This window comes from Colletes gigas, unplaced genomic scaffold, assembly GCF_013123115.1.
Source record: "Colletes gigas isolate AHSC1104 unplaced genomic scaffold, ASM1312311v1 Colletes_gigas_Sc00004, whole genome shotgun sequence".
Lineage (NCBI taxonomy): Eukaryota > Metazoa > Arthropoda > Insecta > Hymenoptera > Colletidae > Colletes > Colletes gigas.
This window is the reverse complement of record NW_025106633.1, coordinates 4,961,305-4,984,984: the sequence shown is the minus strand read 5'-3', so window position 1 is coordinate 4,984,984 and position 23,680 is coordinate 4,961,305. Positions and strand designations below refer to the sequence as shown.

At 38.0% G+C, this 23,680-nt stretch overlaps 6 protein-coding genes across 9 annotated transcripts; 5 read left to right on the top strand and 1 right to left on the bottom strand.

Moving 5' to 3' along the window:
- Positions 1–903: 903 nt before the first annotated feature.
- Positions 904–5,834, top strand: LOC122405229. Of its 2 annotated transcripts, none has more exons than XM_043409806.1 (10): positions 904–1,025; positions 1,293–1,347; positions 1,462–1,736; positions 1,829–2,005; positions 2,335–2,467; positions 2,544–2,710; positions 2,801–4,935; positions 5,020–5,186; positions 5,258–5,498; positions 5,572–5,834. In XM_043409806.1, the coding sequence occupies exons 1-10, from the start codon at positions 973–975 to the stop codon at positions 5,757–5,759; spliced, it is 3,591 nt and encodes a 1,196-aa protein (XP_043265741.1). In that variant the 5' UTR covers positions 904–972; the 3' UTR covers positions 5,760–5,834. The 2 variants fall into 2 exon arrangements, with proteins under 2 accessions (XP_043265741.1, XP_043265742.1); XM_043409807.1 differs by having other exon boundaries at positions 5,258–5,494; positions 5,572–5,689.
- Positions 5,835–6,266: 432 nt separating this feature from the next.
- On the top strand, positions 6,267–7,367 carry LOC122405355 (oxysterol-binding protein-related protein 11). Of its 2 annotated transcripts, XM_043410038.1 has the most exons (3): positions 6,267–6,440; positions 6,593–6,896; positions 7,002–7,367. In XM_043410038.1, exons 2-3 carry the CDS (start codon positions 6,665–6,667, stop codon positions 7,352–7,354), a joined length of 585 nt encoding a protein of 194 aa, XP_043265973.1. In that variant the 5' UTR covers positions 6,267–6,440; positions 6,593–6,664; the 3' UTR covers positions 7,355–7,367. The 2 variants fall into 2 exon arrangements, with proteins under 2 accessions (XP_043265973.1, XP_043265972.1); XM_043410037.1 differs by having other exon boundaries at positions 6,267–6,896.
- An 806-nt stretch (positions 7,368–8,173) lies between these two features.
- On the top strand, positions 8,174–10,526 carry LOC122405353. Its single transcript, XM_043410035.1, has 4 exons — positions 8,174–8,443; positions 8,512–8,728; positions 8,973–9,809; positions 9,885–10,526. Exons 1-4 carry the CDS (start codon positions 8,187–8,189, stop codon positions 10,122–10,124), a joined length of 1,551 nt encoding a protein of 516 aa, XP_043265970.1. The 5' UTR covers positions 8,174–8,186; the 3' UTR covers positions 10,125–10,526.
- A 991-nt stretch (positions 10,527–11,517) lies between these two features.
- LOC122405354 (cellular tumor antigen p53) lies at positions 11,518–13,093 on the bottom strand. The gene is made up of 3 exons (XM_043410036.1): positions 12,930–13,093; positions 12,461–12,689; positions 11,518–12,360 (listed from the first exon to the last, which is right to left on the bottom strand). The coding sequence occupies exons 1-3, from the start codon at positions 13,010–13,012 to the stop codon at positions 11,635–11,637; spliced, it is 1,038 nt and encodes a 345-aa protein (XP_043265971.1). The 5' UTR covers positions 13,013–13,093; the 3' UTR covers positions 11,518–11,634.
- A 324-nt stretch (positions 13,094–13,417) lies between these two features.
- Positions 13,418–16,654, top strand: LOC122394813 (negative elongation factor A). Its single transcript, XM_043391950.1, is given in 6 exon segments — positions 13,418–13,651; positions 14,251–14,683; positions 14,823–15,236; positions 15,387–15,583; positions 15,709–15,808; positions 15,929–16,654. Coding segments are annotated over 6 exon segments (1,611 nt in total). The 3' UTR covers positions 16,162–16,654.
- A 296-nt stretch (positions 16,655–16,950) lies between these two features.
- Positions 16,951–18,699, top strand: LOC122394814 (peroxiredoxin-like). 2 transcript variants are annotated; one of them, XM_043391952.1, is made up of 4 exons: positions 16,951–17,104; positions 17,155–17,697; positions 17,862–18,085; positions 18,166–18,699. In XM_043391952.1, the coding sequence occupies exons 2-4, from the start codon at positions 17,653–17,655 to the stop codon at positions 18,623–18,625; spliced, it is 729 nt and encodes a 242-aa protein (XP_043247887.1). In that variant the 5' UTR covers positions 16,951–17,104; positions 17,155–17,652; the 3' UTR covers positions 18,626–18,699. The 2 variants fall into 2 exon arrangements, with proteins under 2 accessions (XP_043247887.1, XP_043247888.1); XM_043391953.1 differs by lacking the exon at positions 17,155–17,697.
- The last annotated feature ends 4,981 nt before the right edge of the window (positions 18,700–23,680 follow it).

The window sequence follows — 23,680 nt, the reverse complement described above, 5'->3', positions numbered from 1 at the left end:
TCTGATCATTTTCATTCGAAATGATTTTCGCTACTTTGTTTTTTTTCACGAGAGTAAATGAAATATTTAACGGTTAAATGCAACTTCGAATAATTTCATTTTCGTGTAAAATATTTCGGTCGCATGCAGACGATACAGACTTAATTTGCACCGTACTCGTTTTTGATACGTGGATTAAAATAGTACGTTCTAAGCGTTTGCACCAAACGTATTAATTTTATAAAAAAAGTGCGAATAAGATTCAAATAAAGTATACAAGCATATTACGTTTTTGAGATTTAACTAAAAATGTAGAAATTAATATGGACAAATTTGCTATAGTGTTCAATGCATTATTCGAATTTATGAAAGTTTTTTCAGCGCTGTAAAAAAATTTTAATATACGTATTATTTTGATTCGATATGGGTTTATTTATATCGAGTATTTAAATATGAAATAAACATTTCGTACGAGTATTAAATATTCAGTGGAAACTAACTTACAAATCGAAAGTGTGATGAACACATTGACCACCAGAGCATAGACTCACAGAGTACATAACATCTAGAGGCGACACTTCGCCGTTTTTAAAGAATCTGTAATCTGAAAGGAATTTGTATGGCATATGCACAAATTAGCCAATAGGCATCATCTAAAATTGAATCTTTCTTAGACTATATGTACTTCCAGAGTTAAGACAAAGACTTGGTGGGCAACGTGGTCACCTAACTACTATGAAATCAAACATTTATTAATGGTGGGAAAATTGATTAGGGTGGTAGTGGAACTCGTGCGGCTAGACACCAACAAAGAAGTTCTTTGAAAGCATTCTTAACATTTTGAAACTTTTGTAATAGAATTTATATTTCGAATTATTTTCTATTTAATATATATATATATATATATTTCATGTTCGAGGGTGAAATAAATCTATGTAAAATTCTGTAGTTTATTTACCATTATTAAACAGTGACAAAACAATTACATTAACGATGGAATTTTATGAACCGGATGTATTAACAAAAGATACATCCTCGTGCAATGGGTAAATATAAAACGTCGTTACAATTTAATTTATATGCAATTATCATTTTGTTATTTCGAAATTCTTACAAATCATTGATTTCAGTTCTTTATTACTTTTGTGATTTTATGTTGCGGTTGTAAACACGTGCATGTCTTTTCAAACAGTAACACGTTGTTGAAGTAAACGATTTGTTTTCTTTTTTTCTTTTCCGTATCAAACATAAAATAAAGCACATGCATTTTTCATATATCTTTTTATACATATATAAATTTTGATATATTGTAGTTCTAGCAAAGAATTCACTTTATATGTGAATAATTTACCTGACGAATTAAACGAGGTACGTATACGAAATTTTAGACCATTTTATGTTTATTAAAATTACAAATTTGTTTACATATAACTTACTAAAATGTAATACTAATTTGTAAGTAAAATATTTTTAATGTTTAAGCATGGCTTTTTACAAATCTTTAATCACTATGGAACAGTTATTGGGAAATTTTACCGTAAAAATGCTAATTGGGCTTATGTTACCTATGGAACATATCATGAAGCAGAGAAATGTATTAGAGATTTGGATAATGTACCGCCATTGCGTTTAAAAGTATCGTTTGCTAAAGAAAAAAAGTCAAATACAATACAGTCTGTAACACCGCCAGTTTTAGTGGATGTGAGGCAACAGGAAAATTACGACCTAAAAGATGTTCTATCTTTAGATAGACCTTCGTAAGTAAATAACAAAAACAAAGTGAGATTAATAGATACTTATAATATAAATGAAAATTATATTTAAATAAAGGATTTGTAATTTCATATAGCACACAAACAAAAGGACGTGGCAGACCCTTAGAGTTATTTACCAAAGCAGGATCATATGAAAGATTTCCAAAGCACAAAGAAGATGATTTATTATATTCATATCCTTCTGATCCTGATACATTTAATCCATATGAAAGTACAAGACCTTATGGAAATGCAAATGCATTGTGGACAAGGTAATGTTTGAAAATTTATACAAAGTATGTACAGCAGTGTCCACTTAAGTGACCGCGGCCGGTCCAGAGCGCGGACATTTAAGTGGGCACTACTGTACATAAGTACAGTTGGTCACAAAAATCTTTAGTCATCAATATAGTTTTACTAACTGGTCAAAAGTAAATATACACAGAGCGATTAAACTTTTTTTTATTTATCATATGAGGCTGTTTTAATAACAGAAAAGAATCAAAGGACTAGTAAATTTTGATATTATAAAATTTATCGATATTGATGCTTGAATATTTTTATTAGTGATTGTATATAACTATTTTTTAAAATACATTAGGGGACAATTAATGATTACACAAGATGGCAAACGGCGCGTCTCGCTTGGACGGGGTTATACATTGTATGAACTCCCAGATGTAAATCCGGAAATTGAAACCCAGATCTGTAAGGTGTATGAAAAGCGTGTAGCTGTATGTAAAAATATTAAATAGCGTTAATGAGATTTTTATAAAGTTCTGAAGACTGTACTGTAATTTGATTTAATAGGGTTCATACGAATATGGCAAAGACTCATTACAAAATGCATTTGGAAAATGCCAGAAATGTTCGAAAATGACAAAGTTTAGCTGTGAAAGATGTCGTAGTTTCTATTGTAGTGAAACTTGCCAAATACTTGATTGGCCGCAACATAAAAGGGAATGTCAAGTTGTTCCGTGAGTATTTTCTTATAATACTAATAATTGTTGCGAATCTCGAATTTAGCATACATCTTAAAGTTCTTTGTTGTTTTCCTTTATTTTCAGATCACTAGTGACCGCCGTTAATTCTATGCATGTGTCACAATTAAATACTGCAGAACGATCACCTAGAAACGTTTCTTCTGTCCAAATGCCTCTTCGCAGACCAAAAACGATAAAAAATATAGTGACATCGCCAAATCATAATCTAAATACTGTTTTAACAGACCAAGATACAATAGATGTATATGCAAAATCTTCCGACGATTACGTACTTGACAATGAATCTAAATGTATTAAAACGACTACTTCTGTCCACAATGAAATTCATTTCAAATCTGAAGGAGTTGGTATCAATAATGAATTGGATACTGATAATAAACATATTAATGAAACAAACAGTTCACGTTCATGTTCTAATAAATCGATAGGTAATACAAAATCAGATGGGCTTCAAAGTGTCGTTAAAAAGGAACAAAATTTGAATGCCAATAATGATATAATAAAGATAGAAAAAGATATAGCTTTTAAAAAACAGACATTTTTGTCGAAATCAAAATTTATTGAAGTACGAATAATTGTGAAATTGGGCCATGAATTTTGGGTTCAAAAGGTGGAAGACACTTTGAATCTTGAGGAATTAATGGGAAATTTACAACATAATGCGGAAAAGGCAGAAAAAGTAGAACCAATAGTTGGAAATATTTATGCTGTTAAATATGAAGATGTATGGCATAGAGCTTTAGTTCTGTCTTTAGATCCTTTAACAGTGCATTATATAGATTATGGGAATGATGAATATATAAAAACAGACGATTTTCGGGAAATTAATCACTTCAAAACTGTTGCAAGATTTTCTGCTAAAATTCGTTTATCTGAAAAAGTAAGCCAAAAATATAGAGAACTCAGATATGAGGATACATTATTTGTAAAAATGATATCTGTTGATTCCAATAAAGTAATAAATGTCGAAGTTCAGGGTGATAATGATATACCGGTAACGCAAGTAGTTCAAGCAACTGAACAAGTTGCTTCCACATTTACTGCCCTAACAAATGCAAAAGTTAATCGAAGTTCGGTTTCTCCAAAAGCACTCATTAATGATAAGATACCAAGTCCTTTCAACAAGTCGAAATATTTGATAAATGATTTGGCCGTTGGAGAAACAGGAGTAGTAGACATTTGTGACAAATTGAGTAATAATACTTACAGTATTTCATTAATACCGAAAACGCTTCACGAATGGTTGTATAAATTATCTTTGATATGTGAAAAAAACGCAGAAAATTCTAATCACAGACCTCAAATAGGGGAATTAATATGCGGCAAAATTTCAAACGGTAATTGGCGCAGGGGATATGTCTTATCACTCGAGCCCCTCTTAAACATAGCCGTAATAGATGAAGCCAGAGTGATGCCAGTCAGTAAAACCGTGCCATGTCCGGAACAATTTTTAAACATTTGTGCTCTTGGTGCTATAATGAGAGTAAATAATCCTGAATATGAACCTGATAGTTGTAGACAACCGTTTAAAGCGATAACGCGTAAAGAAGATAGAATTGAAATAGTAATTATAAACGATAAGAAACATCAATTTTTAGCTGATGTAAAGCCTTGGATTCCAACGCCCATAGAAGAAAATCGTTTGGAAAGTGGCTCCGAGGTTTGCCTGACTGCATTCCGGGATCATGTTAATCTGTTTGTTCGGCCATTGGGTACTGAAGAAGTAGAATACTACAATCGTCTTATGCAACATATTGCAAAATGTGCCCAAAAAGCTCCATTATTGAAAGAATTACCACTTGTTGGAGAAATGGTGATAGCTCAGTATATAGATGATAATTATTACCGAGCGAATGTGACTGGAGTGGCAGATGATAAAGTTACTATTATATATGTTGATTTTGGAAATATAGAAGTTACCAGTATGAAGAAACTTCGAGTCCTACATGACGATTTAAAAGATTTGCATGTTTGTACGTTGAAAATAGTTTTAAAAGATGTTCCTCAAGATACTCCCATGACGAAAGAAATAAGTGATTATCTTAGTCAATTAGTAGGAACCGAGATCCCATTGATATGTACATATGATGGCATACCGTCCAAAGATGGCGTTTATCTTAAATCTCATAGCGGAGATGATATTAATAAAACGATATCTGAACTACTAGTACCGACTTGGGAGAAATCTAATGAAAAAGGTAATTATCCAAAAATAAAAATCATTTTTAAGTTAAGCTATATTTTTTAGATCAATATTAAAGTGTAGCAATAATTTGTTGCAGATACAACGTGCTACATGTCGGACGATATAACAAATGCTGAATTAGGAAAAGTAGGCGACGTCATTCAAGTTATTATAACATACTCCATTCATGATGGCCATCAATATGCAATGTGCCCATTAGATTATGAATTAATGACCTATATTATGGATATAATGCCTACATCGGTATTTCAATATTGCACACAATACGCACGCATTTACAATATTGCATATATACTGTTTTATTTGTATTGCAGATAACTAAATATTGCGAGAAATCTGATTACTATATTCCTCGTGAGAATGAATTGTGTCTTGCTCTTTACGAAGGTGAATGGTATCGTGGCGTTTGTAATCGTCGTACTAAAACTTCTACGACAAGTACAATATTTTTTATTGATTTTGGAAATACGGAGGATGTTAGTCATAAAAACATACGACTTATGCCAAAAGATTTTATTAGTACTAGTTCGCTCGTTAGTATTTGCAACATCGTTAGTAAGTATGATGTTTATCGTGATAGACATTTTGCTTGGAATATTGGTTACTATAATTTATTATATGATTATAGATTTAGCACCCACTGATAAGAACGATGAATATACCCCCGAAATACAAAATAAGATTTCAGAATTGATCAGTGTCAATGACACTATCGGAATAAAGATTATTCAACGGGACGAAGAAAGTAAAATATACGATGTAGAATTGCCGTCGATTCGGAAGAAACTAATTGAAAAGGGTTTATTGTCGCAGTAAAAAAAAAGTATCGACGTTGTGCAACTTCTGCATTCCATTGTAAAAAAGAAAAGGCAGTTAATCTCTTACAAACACGTTTTTTATATTTTGAGAAAGATGAGACTATGTTTTTTTTTTAAGACTGTTTTACTATGATGTTTTGTTTCATTTCCATGAACTGTGGTTCCTTTTGTTGTAATTATTAATAATTATTTGACGAAAACAATAATAGTTATATATTATCTAAGTAAGTTTTATATGTGAATATTATTGATAATAAAAACGATATCAAACCCGTAAAATGCCTTAACATTATTAATATTTTCGGGTACTCGAGTATCACAAACTTTCCGTGTCCCGGCTTGAGTTTACCCGCACATCCCTACTTTAGTAATTAGCATTCACGAATACATTACAAAAATTAAATATATAGATAGAAAGTAGGTAGGTGTCTATTTGAAGGTACTATTAGTGTTTACAAATGTTTATTACCCGTAGCTGACACTGACGAGTCTAATCAAACGAGAGATAATCGCATGGCGGCAAACACCGCGCGTAAGATTTACACTGATATTTTCTCAGCCTATTCGAGTGAAAAATTATTGACATCTTTTCTGCGTATTTTACTCTTAAAAAATATCTATAAAATTCGTTACCGTGTAGAAAATTGATACTATGTAATGCAAAAATTATACGCAAAAAGTACGTGTATACTTTTAAATTTGTGTGTTGAGATAAGAAACTTTACAAGGCTTGCCCTAAGAATTAAAATGATTTTATTCGTCGGAGAGAATATTTGCAATAGTTTCTAACCTAACTTATGACGATCTGACTAACCTTTCTTGATGTGTCAGTTCAGTTGACAGATTGCTGTAACTGCCCGATTTAAATATTACGAGGCTTCCATACAATACGAGTAAGAAACGATGAACGTTCAAATACGGCACCCTTACGAGGGTTTATTGCATAAGTATACTAATGCCATGAAAGGCTGGCAATATCGTTGGTTTATCCTTAGCCCAGAAACTGGCGAACTACATTATTTCATTAGCGAATCTGAGAAGAATCAAAGACCAAGATGCTCAATATATTTAGCAGGTGCAGTGATTGCGCCGAGCGATGAAGATTCTAATACATTCACTGTTAATTCTGCTACAGGTATTTAAATATATCAGGTGGTACAATATATTACTGTTTATATGTTTATATAGTAATGGTAACTACCAGTATAATGTTTTTAATAATGTTCATACAACAATGCAGGTGATATGATCAAATTAAGAGCAACAGATGCTCGAGCTCGTCAGGAATGGGTGGATAAACTGCGAGCTGTTACAGAAATGTATACTAGAGCAATTGCTAGCAGTCATCCCCCTCTACCTCCAAGAGAACATTCATCAAATTCCAATAGAAATCCAGTTGCCAAGCTGGAAGTTTTAGATGCCTTTGCTAATTGTCAGGAACAATTAAGGAAAGTAGAAAAGCACAATATCGCATTGGCACAAACAATTGAAAACTCTTGTTTAAACTTGGACCCCGATTTGCTAGTTCTTAAAGCTACAGCACATACTACACTACACACATTAAATCAATGTCTCAATATATTATATCAATAGTTTTCACTAGAAGCATTGTTATCATTGTTCAAAGACTTACAGAAATGTTCTCATCTATCATTATCTTAACATATTAAATGCATTTTGATTATTTCCTATAGAATATATTTTACACTTACCGACAATCCAACTGTATGTTCTTCCAAGTTAGCGATACAGGAGAGATTTTTGCCTTCTTACTAAAAATAAATAATTATGACGTTGTTTGTAGGACATTTCAAAATAATATTCCTATTCTGTTGAAGATCTTTCAATGTCTTCACATTTAAAGTATACAAACTATGAATTTGCAACAATATGTATATTTCAATATCTTTGAATTAAATTAGCATCGAAGAAACACTCGCTATCATTATATGTAGACATGTTAATAAAAAGAGAAAAGATACTACCATATGCATCTGTTGGTCGTCACTGCCGAAAACGATCGATTATTATACTATAAGCATTGCAATAATGAATATCTTTAGTCCTTAGTGGAAAACTATTTTTCCTGGTTATATTGTCTTGTTGGTTATAATGTAAAAGAAACAAAACCGCGGTTTCATTACGCAATCAGTGTCAAGGGCATGTAATTATGTGAAGGTGAACAAGCAGGAAACTTTTACTTTGCTTAAGGAACAGGCTCGATCAGTATGATCATCGCGTGGTCCACGTAACGATCATTCATTCGGCCAATAGAAAAATTTAAATTAATGGCATAAAAATGATCTGATTTTGCTTTCGAAGACGGTGTTCTGTGCTTTAAGCTGATGTTAAATGTATATCCGATGATCGAAATATTAGATAAAACGATCTCTAAAAAAATAAAATAAATTTCGGAAAGAAAACTATGTCTATCACACCTAGTCCGGAACTGCTAACTGAAGCTGCTGGTGTAAAGATCTTCATGACACCTTTATTAGAAGAACAACATTCATTGAATGAATCATCAATCGCGGGAAAAATTTGCGTAACGTTAGAAAATGTGAAGGAAATTAAATCACACGGCAAATCTTGCGGATTTCATCTTACAAAATCTAAATGGGATCCGTATCCTTGGGTGAGCTACGTTGAAACCGGAAGTCTTGCTGATGCAGCTGGCCTTAGGTAAGAGTAAATAAAATCCTGAACTAAATATTCAAACATCACTCAAACTGAAATGATTCACATTTCAGAGCTGGCGATTGTTTAATAACTATTGATGGAAAGGATTTAATAGGATTAAAGATAAAACAAATTGCAACTTTAATTCACTGCCATCAGGAATACCATATAAAGCTATTTATTTGGAGATATACTAATGAAGAAGAAGAACCGAAAGAAGTAGGGCTGGCTGTGAAAGGACCACTACCAAACGTAGCTTGTAAACTTGCGAATGCAGTGTCCGGAGTTGTGCGTAATTTGATCTTTCTTAAGGGGGTTTTTTTTTTACTTTGTTAATCGAAAAGATAGCTCGTATTTAGTAATTTTTTTTTTGAAACTGCCAAAGAGGCGCTAGGTTTAGGTGACAAAGTTCTTTGAGTAACTGTCCAATTTTAAAATAACTTGGGAATATACCGACATAGAACCATAGAATTCTGTTCATTGAATTGAGATTTTACTGTACTCTCTAGAATTAATCATTATGTTCATATAGGTGCGAACTTTAGAATGTCCAGTTTGTTTAGAAAGTTCAATGCCTCCAGTCTCTCAGTGCGTACACGGTCACATTATTTGTGTCGGATGCAGACCAAAGACAACTCGGTGTCCAGTTTGCAGAGTCAGACTGGGCCAGGGCCGATGTTTGCTTGCAGATAAACTACACAAGGTATTTCGTGAGGTTTTTGACGTTAAAGATAACTCGTGCAATAACGCAGGATGTCAAACTTGGAATCTCCGAGACGGACTTTTCGGCAAAAGCAAAAAAAAGCAGGCAACGTCGTCAACATTGAAAACTAACGGTCCAATTCTGAAAGCGCGACAATTGTTACTAAATAAATTGTTTCTTGGCGGAGCAGAGAAAGCTGCCTCGGCGGATAATCTAACAGCGGTTTCTAACGATACATCGAGGGTAAACGAAACGCCGATAAATAATTTAAATTTTGATGAACGTTTAAACTTATACGATCGAGCGAAGTCTGCGAGTACCGGAGAATTATCGAAGGAAACTATTATTAATGATCATTTGCAAATTGGCGTAACAAGTAAAACAATGTCAAGCACTACTAGTCTGATGTCTAGTGTACCCCTTACACCCGTTTGGGGAGGTTCTATGGACTCTGTATCTTGTACCCAAATAACATGCCCCCTCTCGAAACAAAGTGGTTGTAAAGATATCGTCACAGCCAATACAGTGTTGGAACATTTGAGCGGGTTTCACGAAGTACCTCAAGTTCATTTTTATTCCGTTCGTGTACAAATCCCCTGGCCACTTCCCTTTGGTCCAGAAACTGCTTATATATTACATTGCGGTGGAGATCTTTTCTTCTTTCAGGTAATTTTTTCAAGTTAATACGAGGTACCTCAATCTATTATTGTAAATGTTATATTGTAAATTATGAATGTGCAGTGTGAGCAGGAAACTGTTTGGATTGCTTGCACCACAGGAGGAAAAAATGGATGGGAATGGAAATTACATGGTCAAGGAGAAAATGGTACTGAAATAAAAATACAAAGAAGCATTGCAAGTCTTGAGAGTCCGATGATTTTATCGTCGCAACACATTGCACCATTACCAAATGCTCTGTCATTGCACACATTGGATATTCAATTATTAGAATGCCGTTCGCACGAACAGTTAAGGTTATGACCAGGGATAAAGTACATTCGAACGATTTTGTAATTGAAATGTGTATATCTAAAATACCGAACATATATATTTAGTTCTTAGAACAAACAATGAACAATCTGATGTATTGTACTTTGTGGTGATCCAATATCGACATTCACTTGTGTGTCGTACTTATTCGTGCTGTTAAATATTAAATACTTGGGTACACTATTGTGCATTAATATACTATTTTGTATTTGGTATCTGATTAGCAAAGAATATTTATATTCAAATTCACACCCCAATATACGTATGTGTATGAGCACATTAAAAATTTTTTTTTTTAATAGTCTAAGCGTGAGCAAGGCAGTTTGAAAAGCATTTCTCAAAATTTTTCTTGATTGCAATACTTTTCTTCCTTATAGGTCGGGAAGTAAAAGTACATCGTTCCTTTAGATCGCGTGTATATGTCATTAATGTAGGGTTTGCTCTTAAAATTACTTATAAATAAATGAACAATACATAATTTTTAGAAACTTAATTATTTAAAAATTTATGATCTTCAGAAATATTTAAGAAATTTACAAATTGAAGTAGTTATAAACAATGTAAATTTAAAGAGCATACAACGCATTAATGCTATACACACGCCATGTAGTTAATATATCCGTATAAGTATTATTTAATACACGAACACACGAATATTGAAATATACATGTACCCATCAATGTTAAACGTTATTTGAATAAATTTTTATTCGCCTAAAAAATAACAGATAAAACCTTAATTTAAAAAAACACTGATACCTGTGTATTAAACAGTATATTGATTTTAATACAAATATATTAATTACATGTGTGCATGTGTATTTTAGATACACGTGAAATTCCGATCTCTAATGTGAATTAGGTATTAAATATAAAATGTTTGTGTACACGGCATTCGAATGTTTTTCAAAACGTACTTTCTTCATCTCGGATTGTACCAAAATATATACGTCTGATGTAAAAAAAGTAACAAAACTGTTTATTTAATATTGATTATAATTAAAAGTTAACAAGTATATCGTATGTTAGTATAAACATTGACATAAATGTATCACAAAGTTAAGATCATACCCCTAATTATGTACTATATCATGCATTATAAAATGCATATAACTTGTAAAAATGCACAATTGGTACTAAAATTAACATTGACTATAATGTACAGTAGTGCCCACTTAATTGTTCGCGATTGTTCCCACCAATTCTTAGAAGCCAAGCGGCTTCGAACATCGAGCGTGTCGAGCATAACTTAACGTCGGTCGTTATCGATACATTGTATACATGGTTTCTTTCCCTACCTCTGTTGAATTCTGAGCAGTAACCGTGCCCACTTAAGCGACCGCGGCCGGTTCCGAGCGCGGACACTTCAGCGGGCACTACTGTAATTGTTAATGCATTGTTAAATTTGTAAAATATACAATTAGATAACAGTAAAACATACTTGTTTTTTTTTTATCTTTAAGGCACATAAGATATTATAAAAGACATAAAAATTCAAGCAATTATGGAGTTTTACGTAATATATCATCCATGTACGGTTTGAAAAATTCATATTGCCCAGTTCGCGTGGCTTGACCTGCCATAATATCATACGCATATTTCAATATTGACAAATAATTTTCTTTTCCAACTATATTTAGTTGAATATTAAACACATGCGTATCGAAAGACGGCATTATTTTTTTCCCGACCGGTAAACAGAGTTTCCTCTTTTTTACCACAGGTTGTGCATCAGCTGTTTCTGCTTCCTCCTTTTTTTTATCTCTTTTCGGACAACTACAAATTCTAACAAGAAGCCTACGTCGACCCAATACTCTCTTTTCGCCATCTTCCAAAGTGAAGACTAATTCTGTAGGTCTACGATTCATACCAGATGGACAACTATTTTTACATAGAAACTTAAAATTCAATAGAACATACTGTGATCCAGGTTGAGGTGTGTGCAGCGGCGTCAATATGGACAAGCGCTCGTTATTTTCTTCGTACATGCTAGAATGATCCATACAACGAACAACATGTTTGATTACCCTCGGATCTATATCACGATTACTCAAATTATTCAGTGCCATATGGTTATGGCATCTTTTGACTGGGTCGCTTGCATATTGATCCAAACTGAACACCATGGCAGTCCGTAAAAAAAGACCATCCGCTGGTGGATCCCATTTAAAATGTATAGGCATGGGTTGCTCCATGTTAATAAACACTTTTCTCAATAACTGAGAATACTATATACCACAACAGAGAACAAGTTACATTAAGCAGTTGTAAATTCTTGTACAAATTATTATCCTATTCGAGTAACATTTAATTTAACGGTATACTTACAATCAATTGTTTACAATCCTGAGTAGCCAGCGAGAAAGTAAAATTGTAAAACCCGGGAAATTCTTCCCTCGCGGGGGGTGATGTTTCTGGTTCTTGATAATATTCTTCCTGATCGTCATCTTTCATTCTTTTTTCATATATATATTGTTGCGTCAAAGTTACATTGTATTTTTCTTCGATATCTGGCTCCATTACGTCGACTGCCAAGAATGGCAATGTGTTACTTCCACTGTGTTAAACGACAAAAGAAACAAATATGCAAATATATATTTGTAGGTGCCGCGATCCTAACATACTAACAAATTTCAACTATACTATATTATCACATCAATTATCACATCAATCTCATCGGACTTTCTTTAAGGATTATTTGAAATTCTTTGTGATATCACTTGTACATCTTACATGCCCGTTATGAGAAAAATTAAAGTGCCGACGACAAGATTATTGTATCAAAACTATGTCTTACATCTCTTTCTCCAATTCATTGAATACTTCTTCGTCAAGTAATGCAGACTCTTGCGAATCTGAAAACCCATTTGTATTAGTCATATTTAAAATATTCTTTACTGAACACTTTGTTGCAACAAACCAACATCAAACTTGAATCGTGTTGGGGTAAAAAGACGCTACTTGTATTCGCGGGAAAATCCTTTGTTCAAGTTATGGTCGATTCTCATTTACGTTATGAATTGGTTTAAAATGATTTTAATGTGGTTCGTTCTAAAACATTTATGCTTTCTCGATACGAATGCACTCGATATGCCTAACGTTACAAAACTTAAGAGAATAAACTGTCGTGCAGCGGTTTTTCACAATCGACTTAAATAAAAAAGTTTGTTGTAGATCGTATTTCTTCCCAATATTGCGTCGCTATGATTTACATGTTCTATGAACGTCTGTCACGTTATTTTATGGCGGGAATAACATGTGGCGCGCCACAGTAATGTACGTCAAATGTAAGAAACAAACGACTCCAATATGGCGAATGTGAGGGACAGTGATACGTCGTTGTGGCTTCATAACAAGCTCGGAACGTCAAATGATAGCTGGACTGGAAGCTCGATTTGTTCACAACTTAACGCAGAAGTATTGCGGAACATCAAAGACTGTTTTCCAGATCTTCAGACGCAAGTTAAACTCAAATTACTTCTTTCGTTTTTCCACATACCGAGACGGAATGTCGAAGAGGTAAGCATAGTATGTCCTTTACGAATATTTAAACAAAATGCTTATTAAGAACGTGAACGGTAAAATATGCAGTGGCGAGTTTAATGTGTCAGATATTGGGTCGTATCTCATTCATATGGTACAAATCGTAGACCCGCCACTTAACTTTATTTAGATGTTTGATGTTTTTGGAATGTTTAGTAAATACAGTAGTGCCCACTTAAGTGTCCGCGTTCGTGACCGGCCGCGGTCGTTTAAGTGGGCATGATTACTTCTCAGAATTCAACGGAGATAAGGAAAGAGGATAAGTGCGAGTGAGATACAATAGCTGGCACCCGAAACCATGTATACAATGTGTCGATAACGACCGGCGTCAAGTTACGCTCGAGACGCTCGATATTCGAAGCCGCTTGGCTTTCAAAAATTGGTGGGGATAACCGCGGACACTTAAGTGGGCAAAATTGCGGTCACTTATGTGGGCACTACTGTAATCGTGTTCGACGTGAAACCAATATTTCTCGCCGATATAAACGTTTACATTCATCAATTTCAATTGCCGATGGTTTCACGAAGATTTAATTAGATTATTACAAGATAAGTAATTCTATTGAACTTCACAGTGGCGTGTTGAATTGGAAGAAATCATTGAGGTGGCATCGTTGGATAGCGAGCTATGGGTATCGATGTTATCCGAAGCGATGAAGACCTTTCCATCAACAGGTTCTTTGAATACAGACATCACTGATTTAGATGAGCACCGACCTATTTTTGGAGAGTTGGTCAACGATCTCCGAAAACTTTTGAAAAAACAAAATGATCCTGCTATGCTTCCGTTAGAATGTCATTACCTTAATAAGACTGCGCTTACCTCGGTTGTCGGTCAGCAACCGGCACCGGTTAAGCATTTCACCTTAAAAAGAAAACCAAAAAGTGCTGCACTGAGGGCAGAGCTGCTTCAAAAGAGTACAGACGCGGCGAGTAATTTGAAAAAAAGTACTGCTCCTACAGTGCCTGTAAGAAGCAGAGGAATGCCGAGAAAAATGACAGACACAAGTAAGTTTACATACAACCTGGTCAATTATTAGCTGGACAGCTATTAGGACAGATCTGGAAATGAAACTGATAGAACACTTAAAAATGGCAAAAAATAGAGATTGAAAATCTGAAGGTAACACTATTTATTTATTTTCAGCACCTCTAAAAGGCATTCCGAGCAAAGTGCCGACAAGTGGTTTTCGATCTCCCTCCCTCACGAGTTCTTCAATGTCCAATAGAACACCCCTTAGTAGTAGAATCCGTAAGGATGGTGGAATTAAACTGTTAGATATTAACGAGCAACCGCTCGGATATGCTCAAGCAAAGAAACGAAAGAGAATGATGGAATTGGAAGAACAGCAGAAGAAAGTTGCGGAAGCTCAAGCAGCTGCTGCTGCTGCAGCATCAACAACGACAACTACCACGGAAACATCAACAACACCGGAATATGCTCAGGGATTAGCTGCGATCAATCCACCAGCTACCCCAATTACCCCTGTTGCATCTGTACAGTCTTACGCAACACCCACTACTCCGAGTGGAGTATCTGCAGTAACTACACCACAAACCCGTACGTTTTTATATACATATAGCGAGAAAAATTTTGTTTTGTGTACCTTTTGAATGGTAACTACTTTGAAAACACTGGTGTAAATTAGGAGCCGGTAATGTTGGCGTGTGTTCACTATTCAGGAAGTAATAAATTTTGTTATTTTTATAGCTGCAGCGCCAAGTACACCTACAACTCCAACTGCAGTACTACCGGTCGCAACACCAACGGTCATTACGCCGGTAGAAACTGCACCTGTTGGTGTGCAAACAGTCAGACCAGCTCAAACCATCACACAGATTCGTATACAAACTACCGCACAACCTGCTAACGCGGCTGCGAATACAAGAAAGGGACTGTCTCTTACGGTATGTACACATAATATTTTTATAATGTAAATGATGGAATGGGTTGTTTGTTATGCAATGTAAATAATAAAATACGTAAGAAACGGAATTGTAAAATCATTGATCTTTGACTTGCGTGTTTTCAGCGAGAACAAATGTTAGAAGCGCAAGAAATGTTTAGAACAGCTAATAAAGTAACTCGGCCAGAGAAAGCTCTCATTCTAGGTTTTATGGCTGGTTCTAGGGGTATGTATTCAATTTCGATGTCATTGAATATCGTTTAACACGTTCCGTGCCAGACCGATGTTTGGTTACTTTCTTATATTTTTCTCATGATGTGTTTTCTTCTTTTTTTTTTTTATCTAGACAATCCTTGTCCAAAATTGGGCAATATAGTCACAGTAATGCTCTCAGAAAATATCGAAGAGGTGACACAGCCGGACGGAACAACTGTACCGATGTTGGTTGAAACGCATTTCCAAATGAATTACACAAATGGCGAATGGAAAAGGATAAAGAAGAATCGACGAATCGTTACAGAGGAATCTACGTCTGCTGCGACACCTGCACCTAGCGCAACTGCTACGGCTTCCAATTAAAATTTAAAAATTTAAAAAAAGAAAAAGGAAGAAACAGATTGTTGAATCGGGGTTACATAGGTAAAACATTCTGTTCTTGTTTGGATGTTTAAATTCTTCAAACTCTGTCTTTGTAGACAACGAAGGAATCGAGTGCATGAAAGCACAGTGAGCCGTGTGACCTGTACGTTACGAGCAGACTTGTGTATCATGTTTTTGTAGTAAAGCTTCGAAGTATGCACACGTTAAATGTTCTAATATGAGAAACGTTTGCATTAAGAACCAAGACGATTAAGGAGCGGTTAAGCGACAGACACGATATATTTTTTATCGGAAATAATTGCCTAACATCACATTTAACAAAGTTCAATTACTATGGAAGCATAAATCTGTCTCTAACGGTGTGTCTGGTTTCGCCAACGATGAACAAATTTTTCAAATTAGTTGTCGTTCGATTAGAAAGACAAATGCTATTTACGAATATGTAGTGTGATATCTTCCATTGTAGGGAAAACCAGACACTTAATTTAAATGCAATGATTATCGTTCGTAATTTGAATTTATATATGAATATATAAATATATGTTCTCCCATTTAATAAGAACGAACATAAAACTTATAATATTGTTATTTGAATAAAATATAATTATATTGATTAATTTCTGATTTAATTAAACTACTTTGGTTTAGCAATTAATGCGATATATCGATTGATTCTGATTCGATATGTACAGAAATTTTGATTCAGAAATCGTTTGAATGTTATCCTGACATGTGCTGCTCCCTGTCGCATTGCTACCAAAAGAACAAAGCATCCTCATGAGAGGATAATTGTAATACGTATTTGTTAAAAAATGATTTATCTGTAGTAATTAAGTAAACATGAAGAAAGCTGTAGTGAGTTTAACTAAATCAGTGATTTTCTTCGATCGTCCTCCATTGAGATGCATCATTTGCATGAAAAGTGAGTTATATAACCTTCACAAAGTCCCGATACAAAACATTTGCAACCAGTGATCTTAGGCGGAAAGATGGCTTTCTTCCAAGAATGGGAGTAGTGGGAAAATTACCCCTTCATGGCTTTGCGTTCGACGCATGCGTAAGTCTCTAAGGGTTGATTTACATTGTCGGTCCGCTCCCAAACATTTAAACTGTTTGTATTTATATTGTATGTATGCATATCATACCCATGTTTGGTTTGATATTCCCAGTCGTGTCGATACGTGAAAGAAACGAAGAAAGGAACTTGAGTCTGCATTAATACTAAGACCTCTACGGTACACCACGCCACGGTCTGTCGCGACGCTGAACGGTACTATGTACTAAGTACTCCCCCACTTTCACTCCTAATTGGAGGAGGAATTCCGAGAAGGATTTTTTGCCTTACATGACTATTTGCAACCGTTACTTACCGTTGAGCAAGGTGTTCTTGCAATTTATCGGTATTGAAAGTCCCGTCTTTTTTATAGAAATATTTTTGCACCGATATAGTCAGTAATTTGTACATTCACAATGTTCCGAGTGTTAACGTCTTTGCATCCTCAGGTTTGCAAAGCGGTAAGTAACCTAACCTAACAGAAATAATAATTTGAAATATTTAGGTGCATAGAGTAAGGGGGTGAAAGATTCTCTGAAAGTCATACTTGCGAATTAATGAGTACTGTTACATAGCAATAAAACATTTATGTATAAATAAATATGCATATATTATTTATTTACAGGCCTTTACAGCAACATCATCTTTGATGAAAGCTAAGAATCCAGCATTGATAGAGAATGCACGTAACATTTGCATTAGTTCTAAACTTCTCTGCTGTCGACCCACAATTCAAAAACCTGCCCCTGATTTTTCCGGGACCGCTGTGGTTCACTTAGACTTCAAAGAAATAAAATTAAGCGACTACAAAGGAAAATATGTTGTTCTTTTCTTTTATCCCTTAGACTTGTAAGTTTTTAATCTATGGTAATAAGAGGCATGCTAATTTTTTTTTTTTCATAAAACTAATTTCAAACTTTTATTTGTAGCACATTTGTATGCCCCACCGAGTTGATAGCATTCAATGAAAGAATCTCAGAGTTCAACTCTCTGAATACACAAGTGATTGGAGTTTCTACAGATTCCCAATACAGCCACTTGGCATGGATCAAGCTGCCAAAAAAGGAGGGTGGACTGGGTGGTAGTTTGAATTATCCTCTCCTTAGCGATTTTAATAAAGAAATATCAAAGAAATACGAGGTTCTCGTCGAGGACGCCGGAGTTGCATTACGCGGACTTTTTATCATAGACAAAGATGGAATACTTAGACAATTTAGCATAAACGATTTACCAGTGGGTAGAAGCGTGGATGAAACCTTAAGGCTTCTCAAGGCTTTCCTGTTTGTCGAAAAACACGGGGAAGTATGTCCTGCTAATTGGCAGCCCGAATCCAAGACCATCAAACCAACTCCAAAGGATAGCAAAGAATACTTTGAATCAGTGAATTAAGCATTAAACGTAACATTTTATACAAAGGCAGATGTATTGTATCATAAGTAAAATATTAATATGAATCTCTTCAATTTTGTATCATTATTATCCCCATTTCTTCTTTCTAATTTTTGTTCAGCATTATTCGTATTATTGGAAACCTAAAAGTCCTCTTTTTTTCTTTAGCAGAATATCGATAAGAGAAAAGCAAATACACGCGTATTTTTGCAATAATCGTGTTCTTGGTAGGCAGAATTTCTTCTAACAAGGCCGAAGATGTACTCGGTAGCTTCAATCGGACGTAAAGGGGCCACGAGAGCTCGTGGTGCTCGAATAGAAAGAAAGAGGGGAAGAAAAAGGTGCGTGAACGCTCGTATGTACGCGTGTGATACAGAGGTTCAGGGGTGGAATCCGTGGAGCCACGATAAAGGGGGAGGGGAAACAGCAATCTTGTGCTGGTTAATTTGATTCTTTGTGGCGATGGGAGTAATAGCGACGGGTCAAATCCTTGGAAGTCCGTTCTGGATTACCCTCTCTCTTCCACGTTTCCGCTATAAAAGTACTTTCCCTTCAGATCCGCGCAGGAAGAAGCAGAGGGTGTCGCAGAGTCGGACTGTATTGTTGATTCAGCGATAACAAAGTAAAATTTATTTATCGATTTAGTTGCTTCGAGCTTTTTCATTTTGTGATCGAAACGAGGAATTTAACGATACCTTTGAAAAAATTACGAACAAGTGAAAACAGATTTTGTTGTATAATTTCAATAGGCGGTACAATGCATGTTATATTAATTAATTAATGTACAGAGGAAGAGACAGTATATGGAATTATAATAAAGCTACTTCCATTTCTCTTGTAATTAATTCTTTCATAAGTCCTCGCGTTGCAGCTACTGTAGTCGATATATAAATATCAATTGAGATGCAATTCCGGCACCAAGGACCGAGTGTCGTCGAGAAGGCTGATTTCCGAATTCATGATAAATTTATAGGAGCTTATTATTTCGCGAAGAAGATACTGGCGACGCCCCCCCTAAATGGGAGGGATAAAGTAACCCGAGAAAAGAGGGTCTGGGTTTGGCGGGCGGCATAAGGTAGACGGGAAGCAGGGAAAAACTGAAAAGCGACGCCTGAGATAAACGGCTCATCCTTTCTCGCCCTACAAAATCCAATCCTGTCCTTTGCGAGCCGAAATCTCAAGATTAAACATATTCGAGCGGGCAGACGCGATCCCGTGTCTCCGAGGCTTCGTGAATTAACTTTCAGACGTCGTTTTGGGCGTCGACAGCGAACCGAATATCGTACGCATAATTAACAGATTGCCAAGTCGATTTCACTAGAAACTTTACTTCTTTTTTTTCTTTGATTTACTTCGTTTTGTCTGTGACTCGTTATTTCCCATCGCTATTAATTTATCGATTAATTTTAATTTTAATACCGTCGCTCGTCTACTATTCTTCGACGTTCCGTCGGTGTGCAAAGTCTACCACACCGCAATCGCAGTTGGATTTTAATACCCGCACGAATAGTCGGAGACGATTGTTAAGGTCGGTTAAGCGTTAGTTACGGACAACAAGAGGAGCAATTAGAACGAGAAGCCGTATACACTCGCAGATCCCAGCAATCGCGGGGACGGGACAAACCGGCGACGATAGACGACTAGGAAGTCGATTAGAACAGGAAAATCCCTCCACCCGTCGACGACATAATCCACGCTCACTCTTAATCGGACGAACGTTACGACGAATTGGCATCGAGCGTCGAAAGGAGAATCGATAACCGGCCCTGGCATCGTCGGAGAACCGAGGCGAAATGGAAGTGGAGGGGGGTGGAAAAAAAAGGAACGCAACTCGATTCGCAAACTTTCCAGAAGGGATGAAACGCGAATCAATGGGAAAATCTATCTCGCTATTGTGGCCATCGCGGTTTAATCCGTAAGCTCCTTTCCAGCGTGCCGCGATTTCGGTCGGTTATTCACCAGTTGCCGGACCCTGCCTCCATACTTCCGGCGAGATTTCAGCCGCAGCGGGGAAACAAAATATCGCGATCCGGCGTAAAGAACGAACGGGCCCCAACGACGACAAACGCGATCGCGAATTACGTAATTCGTAAATCGCAGTTCACGTGTAATTGCAAAAAGAAAAATCCACGGACGTCGTCGACGCCACGTGTTCGGGGTAAACATTCCGAACGAGTTATTTCCGATCCACCGACCACCGGTCGGGTCGTTTAACGTCGTTAGTTTCTCTCCGTAGGGACATCATCCCCCTCCCGCCACGTCGGTCGGGAATAGGAAAAAGGCATCACGGAACTCTCGTCGTCGGTTATTGTCAAGACCGGCGATCGAAGCCCAGCGAGACCGCGCGCGCGTCAAAGAGGATCCTCTATCGTTTCTCGTGAAATAGAACTCGCGTCGTTTGAGCCTCTTTGGCCCCTCAACCCCTCCCCGCGGGCCCCTCCGCCGCGCCCGGTTGCTCTTTTTTTCCCTCGCGGAGCCGTCTAATAACCTTCCCGGTTCGCGACTGCTCGCGAAAAGGAACATTTTCTTAAAGGAGCATTCAGAGCGCGGCTTGATAGGTGGATATTACGGTCGTTGGGCGAGGGGTGGCCGAGGAGGGAGGACGAGGGCGAGGAGGGGGTTACCCTCGGCGGTTCGACGCCGGCGGGGCGGAAAGAGGAACGAGGAGGCGAAACGCGCCGCGGCCACGAAAACGAGGAGACACGGCGAGAGGGGTTGGTCGGGTGGGGTGGCTACCAGGAGGCGGGAGGGGAATGCATCCATCCATATCCATCCCGGGGTGGCTACCGGGGCTTTGATTACTTGTTTTAATCTTCCGACTGCCGACTGGGCGAGCATCTGTCACTCAAAATCCGTAATTGCGCGCGGTAGTACCCGCTCCCGCCTCCCTCCTCACGGGCAGCCCGTGTCGCCAGCCAGAGGGGCCCCGGGATTCTTGCTTTGAGCGTCGCCATTACTTTCTTATTGCTCGTTTAGCACTTTCACGCTGGGCTTTCCGGTTACCGGATACGAGAGGCGAATTCGTGGCCGATCGGGTAATCGGATTACCCGGCTGCTCTCGCGAAATTCCTGCCCGAGCTCCCGGGACGACAAGCCCTGCTCCCTCTCCGTCGAGGGCATCGCCGCACAGTTTCCGTCCGTCGCGCGAAGTTACGAAACGCGTTCGCGAAAAACCGTGTTTCGTAATAGGGATCGGGATCGGGATCGCATTGGAAAAGCCCATAAAACATAAAGAAACACTTTCATTTTAGAATACCGTTGCGCAAAAAACAATTGGATCGAGCATAATCTTTTTACGTTATCGAGTACCAAATTATTGACAATTTTATGCTGCTCGACAAATTTCCGTGGTTTCAAGTTCACATTTTTTTTTATAGAGAACTGCATAATTTGATTATCGTAACGGGCCCGTATGATGCCGTTGGCTTTGTTCCCGAGAAGCCGTAAACTACCCAAGTCGAAAGTTTCCCGCGTTCTGGCCGCGTTTCCGCGCACGGAGGATATATATTTCCATATAATTCCGTACGGCGGATACCGCGGGAGACCTCATTGTTCGGTATACATTCGTAATTAAAGGTGCCATTAAGTGGGCTTTGACGAGGACCGTTAACCAGCGTTACAATGCCGTTGAACGTAAACAACGACACGCTTTGTCGTCTAATTCGCGCCGCGGAGGGGCAATGGCCGTCACAAAAGACACATTTAGCTAAATGCAACGCGCGAGCTCGTGCGCCGCATTGTTTTGATCCGGTTTGAGTGGGCACAATTAGATCACGCTACGAGTTTCGTCCTCTCTCGCCAACCCCCCCTACCCTACGTTCGGGAGCCGCGGGGGCGATTGGCTTCGTTGTAGAGACACAAACAACGTCTGGGGGGTGGCGTGTGGGCGGAGGGTGTAGTTTTAGCGTCGGTGCAGCGCGCGCGGTGGCGTGTCGCGAATCTCTTTTCATCGATCTGATGACCACCTCGTCCATTCGTGCGGTAAGTGGATAGGGCTGGGTGGCCGGTGCCTTGTCGGAGAGCCAGCAGCTATACCGTATGGGGGGTGGGGGAGGGTTCGTTCATTTAATACCGGCTGGGCTTTTTTTTCCCCCCTCCTTCTGCTGACCGCTAAACACGCGCGTGGACTCATCTCGAATCGGATTCCCGATCGAAGTTTCCACGCCGCGATCGAAACCGATTTTACTGCGAGCCCAGAAAAATGACTACGTACGATCTTCGAGGAATACCTCTTCGATGGATACGAACGAACGTCCAATGCTCGCGGCAGAACAATCGGCACCGGCGATTCCACCCTCTCGCGAAAATGATTTCCCAGTTAAAGCGTCGGTTCGGAATAAACAAAAAGAGTAGCGTTCGATGCGCTTTTGTGGGCACAAAAGAGCGCGGCGCGTGTTCCAGCGTCAATTTGTCAGGATCGCGCGCGACCAATGACGAAGCACCGACGAAACAATCTAACCGTCGTCCTCGCGGGTAACATGTGATTTCAGGGACGCGAGGAGCAAGGGGGAGGGTGTTCGCCGCGACCCAAAGACGAAAATGAAGTCGTCCCCCGATCCTGGGCCCCCCATTCGGCCCACTAATAGACTCGTCGTCTAGTCTGTTGCTCCAGCGGGGCGAAGCTACCGGCGTTGACCCCACGCTCGTCGGATAATCGACTGAAAATAACCCCAAGAGACAGCCACCGCCGGGACGCCCCTCGAACCCCCCCTTTGGCAGTCTCTCGAACACAGGTCGGTGCATCTGTTCCGTTTTGAAAGGAACCGAATGACTCCGACAATTAGAGAGAGGAGCAGCAGCAGAAATCCCGGCGAAACGCTTGCCTGCACGCGGTGCTTCTTCTTTTCTGGCTCGGGGCATTCATGGGCCGCCGAGATTGCGCCCCCCCCCCTTGCGCCTGGGGGGCTGAATCGGCCGGATTAAATCTGACGAAGGAACGATTACGTCGCGTTTCGACAAAGATCCGAAATTTAGCGGGGAGAATGAATTCTCCTTGTCGTCGTCGTGTCCTGCAGTGCTTACTCCTGAACGTTTTAATGTTTTAGAGAGTCTGTC